Source organism: Erythrolamprus reginae, chromosome 6, assembly GCF_031021105.1.
Source record: "Erythrolamprus reginae isolate rEryReg1 chromosome 6, rEryReg1.hap1, whole genome shotgun sequence".
Lineage (NCBI taxonomy): Eukaryota > Metazoa > Chordata > Lepidosauria > Squamata > Dipsadidae > Erythrolamprus > Erythrolamprus reginae.
In genome coordinates this window covers 70,407,422-70,413,421 of record NC_091955.1, presented here as the reverse complement: position 1 = coordinate 70,413,421, position 6,000 = coordinate 70,407,422, and the positions used below count along the sequence as shown (strand labels likewise).

Below are 6,000 nucleotides of genomic sequence, written 5' to 3'. Positions count from 1 at the left end.
TTATTATTATTATTATTATAATCATCATTAGATTTGTATGCCGCCCTGCTCCGAAGACCTGGAGAGGCTCACAACATTAAGTGCTTAAGTAGAGATACCACTGTATAATCTAAACTTAGCATTAAAGTTTTAAGGCTATCACCTTTAAAGCCCTAAATGGCTCAGGGCCAGACTATTTACAGGACTGCCTCCTCCCTCATACCTCGCTGTGGCCAGTAAGGGCTCACAGAGTTGGCCTTCTCCAGGTCCCGTCCGCCAAACAATGTTGGTTGGTGGGACCTTGGGAAAGAGCCTTCTCTGTGGCAGCTCCACCTCTTTGGAACCAACTGCCCCCAGAGAATCACACTATCTCCATTCTATTTATCTTCCAGAAAGCCCTTAGACCTGGCTTTTGCCGCAGGCCAGGAATTAGATTGATTGCAAGTATGTACGGTTTTTTAAAAATGTTATTGCTGTTTTGTTGTATTGTTGATTTATATTATTAGATTTTAACTGTTTTATTGTTGTATTTATTCCTAGTTAGCCGCTCAGTCTGTTTTGGAGTGAGCGACATATAAATACAATAAATCAATCATGAAGTATTAGTTTATTAGTATTAAAACATTACTTAATATTGATAATTGATCATACATAATACACTTAAAACTCTAATGCACTGATTTATTATTAAAAAATTTATTTTTTAAAAATAATTTTATTAAGTTTTTTTAATTGTCTTGCACTTTTAGTTCACTTTAATATTTTTTTCTTAATTTTGCATTTGTTTTTATGCCTTTAAATAACGTTGGTCTAACACGTGTAACGGGCAGATATCTCTCCAATTCTGCTTTCAATCTTTTACATACACACACACACACACACACACACTCATCTTTTACTTTAGGGTAGTCGCAAAACAAAATCAGCAGGTGCATCTTCTCATACATTTTGGCTTGGAAATGGCACGTTTTATTTACAGGACTATGTTCTTCCATAGGTACCAAGGGCAACAAAAACTACACGCGAACGCGGTGGCGAATTTCGCAAAAAACAAAACAAAAAACACCACCCGACGAAAAGCGTCGACCCCCTCCTGTTTCGAGCCACAGCCGCCATTTTAAAATCTTCCTTTTCCGCTGCAAGCAATGTTTTGGCGCCAAAAAAAAAAGTTCCTCTAGCGGACGGCTGACCAATCCGGTAAAAGGAAAAGTTGGCAAAGAGGCGTGCCCTGATTTAGGTCACCTCCAATGGCTTTCGGAGCTTGCTGCCGCTGTTAGAGAGTGAGCTTAAAGGACAAATTTTTTAGCCAATCGGCATATGCCCTGCTATCCTTGAACCAATCACAGCGCGCAAAGCGCAGCGCGTAACTGCCGGCGAATGCAGAAGAATTTTTTTATCACTTTTTTGCCGCGAAAACGTCTCCCAGAGTTCTAGGGACCGACCGAATCGTTCTGCGAGGGGTTTTCTCTCTCTACGGCTGCAGAGGCAGGTGAGGGGCGCTGGGGTCAGGGGCGCGCGTTTAGAGCCATACCCGCTTTGTATGATCTTGGGCTGCTGCTTAACCAGAGTTCAGGAGAGGCGATGTTCATTAGTAACCCTTTCTGAAACAATGTTGCTCCAAACATTTCTTGTATATCTCAAAACCAACTTTTGCACGACTCGTATCCTCCTCCCAAGTTACTATGATTGTTGCTTGTATCCTAAGATTTTTATTAATATTGATTGTTTCATCATTGGTTATTTAACCCCTATGACAATAATTAAGTATTGCACCACATGATTCTTGACAAATCTATATTTTCTTTTATGTACACTGGGAGCATAGGCAGCAAAGACAAACTCCTTGTGTGTCCAATCACACTTGGCCAATAAAGAATTATGTTCTATTCTAACTTGGAGAAGTATGACATAAATGGCTGGGTCAATTGACTCGAAATTGGCTGGTTAATAAGGTGCCCTTCAAAATAAAGGACAATTCCTGCCTGCAGTTTTTCAATGGGAAATCACAAATCTTGCCGTTATTAGTCATAGGGAACTTGAAACTCTCGTCCTGTTGCTGAAATTTATTTATTTATTTTGTCAAGCATATATGCATATATGCCTGAACTTATGGAAGCACAGTGGTGCGTGCATAGCAATAGCACTTAGACTTATATACCGCTTAACAGTGCTTTTACAGCCCTCTCTAAGCGGTTTACAGAATCAGCATATATTGCCCCCAACAATCTGGGTCCTCATTTTACCCACCTTAGAAGGATGGAAGGCTGAGTCAACCCTGAACCTGGTGAGATTCGAACTGGTGAACTGCAGTCAGCAGAAGCAGCTTGCTGTACTGCACTCTAACCATTGCGCAACCAAGGCTCATAAACGCATCCTGGTGCCTACCGTCCCATTGTCCTCTTTTTACTTTTTACTCAGGTTATGTTTATACAAACTACTACTATACTATACATGTCTGACAAATAAATTAAATAAATAAATGATTACATGCAAAGTATAAACATGACTGTGAATATATAAGCATGGTTATGAGTAAATGATGTGTTATGAATAGATGGGGATGGTAAGACAGGGACGGTAGTCACTATGGTGTGCTTATGCACGCCCCTTACAGAATTACATCACCTGCCTATCCATCCATCTATTCATCTGGCTGCAAGGTAACTCATTCATATGGCTCTAATTACTGCTTTGCAACAGAAAATCATAAGCTACGCATCTCTGCCATAGAGAAAGGGGGAAATGGTGCAAAAGAAGATGCTGTCTTGTATAAGACCTGTAGGATATACACTTTGCACATGCTTAGAAGTATTTTTCATGATACTTTAAACTGGATCTCTGGCTTAATTGTAATTATTAAATTAAATGCTGCCAACTTCCAGCTGATCTAGACTTAACGTAAGCAATGAAACCTATATTTGCAATGTATCCTGATTGCTTATTTGTAACCTATGACAATCATTAACTGTTGTATCTTCTGCCTCTTGACAAATGTATCTTTTCTTTTATGTACACTGAGAGCATATGCACAAAAGACAAATCCCTTGTGTGTCCAATCACACTTGCCCAATATTCTACTCTATCTTATTATTATCTGTCAGCTCCATTCTCCTTCTTCCCCCCAGATATTCAGCATGTCTGGTTTTGATGACCCTGGAATTTTCTACAGCGATAGCTTTGGTGGAGACCCAGTTGCAGATGAAGGGCAAGTTCGAAAGTCCCATGTGCAGAAGCAGTTCAAAGAGTTTTTAAGGAATTATCGCATTGGAACAGACCGGACTGGCTTCTCTTTCAAATACAGGTGCCGTTAATCTTTTGGAAAACTTAAAACAGTTGTTTATAGCATTTTAATTTGAAATATGTTTGAAGTGTTGGTAAGTACAGTATATCAAAATAAGATAATTTTCCCTACAGTTGTGCAGATTTGTGCATAGTTGTGAATGTTATTCCAATAAGTATATTCATAGATATCTTTTTTTTTCTTCCACTATATTGAAAGAGATGAGCTCAAACGTCATTATAATGTTGGACAATATTGGATTGAGGTGGAAATAGAAGATTTGGCAAGCTTTAATGAAGATATGGCAAACCATATATACAAGCAGCCTGTGGAGCATCTTCAGCTGGTACCTATATACAATATGGGAGAAATATGGGAGGTTGCAGTTAGATTATGGAATGATGCCTTGTAGAGATTCAGACTGCTGGCCCATCAAGCTTAATATTGATGACAGCATCTCTTCTGGTTTTCAAACTGGAATCTTTCATTGCCCAGCTAGAAATGTGGGCTACTAATCCTGAGGTTTTCTGCCTGTAAAGACTGTTATATTACTGAACTATTCCCTTTCTGCCTTTTTATGTATCAGTATTCCACAGTATTATTAACTAGATATGCCCTATTTTAGAATTCCCTCCATTTGTTACTTTTCTAACTGAAAGTTAATGTTCTACGATTAGACTACTTTTCTGGACAGCTATTTCTGTTCAATTTTTCTTTAAGAAAAAGTGAATGCCTTTCTCCCTATGTTTTAAGCAACTTCATTCTTTTCCTAGCTGGAAGAAGCTGCAAAAGAGGTAGCTGACGAAGTAACACGTCCTCGGCCAACAGGAGAGGAGACCCTTCAGGATATTCAAGTTATGCTCAGATCAGATGCCAATCCATCCAACATCCGAAATCTCAAGGTGAGTAAAATCCTCAGCCTTATGAATTATGGCTGATTTCATAAAGCTAAACGTGGTCAGACCTGATTAGTGTTTGAATAGAAAAGGTTTCAGGAAACTGCAGATCTGTAGCCAGAGATATCTGTAGAATATGGTAAAACGGAAATAAAAATATCACCCACAAAGGTGTAATCAAAGTTCTACAAAAAATTTTATGTGCATTGCACTTAAGACCACCATCTTTTTTTTTACCACACCCTGCAGAAACCTCTGTTTGTACCGTAGCTTAGTTTGAGAGGTAAAACCTTAGAAGAATCAAACTGAAAATCATTGTCATGCTGTTTCCAAGAAATTTGAAGTTGAGAAGAAGCTCAATTTGAAATAGGCTACTTTTTTAAAGATTCACTCAAAATGTGGTAGGAGCTATAGTTTTGTTGAGCTAATGAAGGTCCCCTCTACATTTGCCAGCATTGCTGTAATATTGTAATAAAAATCTCTATTAGCTCAATTTTGCCAATAAAGTGTAATGATTTCCTTTCTAGTTTATTGTTTAGAATTTCTTTATATTGATGGCTGCCTTAAGGAATCTTTGCAGCTGTGATCTATGTTTACTCTAAAATGTGAAAGAAAAGTTATATCAAAACCATTCTATTTTGGTGGAGGGACAGTTTGATATATGCTGTTCTAAAAATTAGAAATCTATGAGTTCTAGTCCAGCTTTAAACATGAAAATTGGCTGGATGACATTGGACCAGTCATTCTCTTGGCCCAACCCATTTCACAGAGTTGTGGGGGAAAAGGAGGAGAATGAAGGAATATTAAGAATGTTTGCTGCTTTGAATTTCTTTTAAAGGCAGAATAAAAATCTTAAAAACTAGTTCAACACCAACTTTCATTTATAATTTTGTTATATTTATATGAAAAGTAATATTTATGTTCTTTGTTTTACCTAGTCATTAATTACAATAAACTATGCACACACATTTCTTGTCAGGGCAATTTAATTGCCTCCAGGTGCCTTTCAATTTTTTGAAAAAAAATCAGAAGATATCAAAATAGTTACTGGACATTATGGAAGAGGCCTTTATACATACATTGAATCTTCTGACTATTCCAGATGTTGGAGGGGATGGCTACAGATAAAATTTTACTGAAATATGTGCAGATGTTTTACAGTAGGAAACAAAGGAAACTTGTAGATTCAGAAAGCAGGAATAATTCATTCTGAAGTTCATTTAAATGTGGAATCTAAGACCTATGTTCTTGGGTTGCAATAAATAATACATGTATGATATGTTTTTATATGACTAATTTTTATTTTTGTATCTCCTAATTGGATACACTGGATATAATATTCCAACATAATTGGAACATTATATTATGAATATTTTGTAGTGACTGTGGGAAAGAGATTTAGATTTCTAGATCTTTGGTGTGTGTGTGTGGGGGGGGTAAAATATTATTTTGCAGGTTTCATGATGGTTGTAATTTTTCCTTGTTTATTTTGAAGTCTGAACAGATGTCACATTTGGTGAAGATCCCAGGAATCATTATTGCTGCGACTCCTGTGAGAGCCAAAGCAACCAAGATCACCATCCAATGCCGCACTTGCCGGAATGTAATACCTAACATAGCTTTACGTCCAGGCCTGGAAGGATATGCTCTTCCTCGGAAGTGCAACACGTAAGGGAATGCATGGAATTTCCTTTCAGATTTTAGTGAAATTTACTTTTGAGTAATATTTATTTTATTTATTTTATTTATTTATTGGATTTGTATGCCGCCCCTCTCCGGAGACTCGGGGCGGCTAACAGCAACAATAAAACTGTACAATAGTAATCTAATACTAAAACCGATTAA

General features: G+C 37.5%; 1 protein-coding gene across 2 annotated transcripts in view; it reads left to right on the top strand.

Annotated features, from left to right (window-relative positions):
* Positions 1-205: 205 nt before the first annotated feature.
* Positions 206-6,000, top strand: part of MCM5 (minichromosome maintenance complex component 5) — a 33,693-nt gene continuing 27,898 nt past the window's right edge. Inside the window, exons 1-6 of one of the 2 annotated variants that reach the window (XM_070756208.1) lie at positions 206-423; positions 977-1,468; positions 3,105-3,280; positions 3,479-3,605; positions 4,033-4,161; positions 5,651-5,823. In XM_070756208.1, coding sequence (XP_070612309.1) covers positions 3,114-3,280; positions 3,479-3,605; positions 4,033-4,161; positions 5,651-5,823 — 596 coding nt within the window. In that variant the 5' untranslated portion in view covers positions 206-423; positions 977-1,468; positions 3,105-3,113. Of the gene's footprint in view, positions 424-976; positions 1,469-3,104; positions 3,281-3,478; positions 3,606-4,032; positions 4,162-5,650; positions 5,824-6,000 lie in introns of those variants that run through there. The other variant, XM_070756210.1, reaches the window with a different exon arrangement.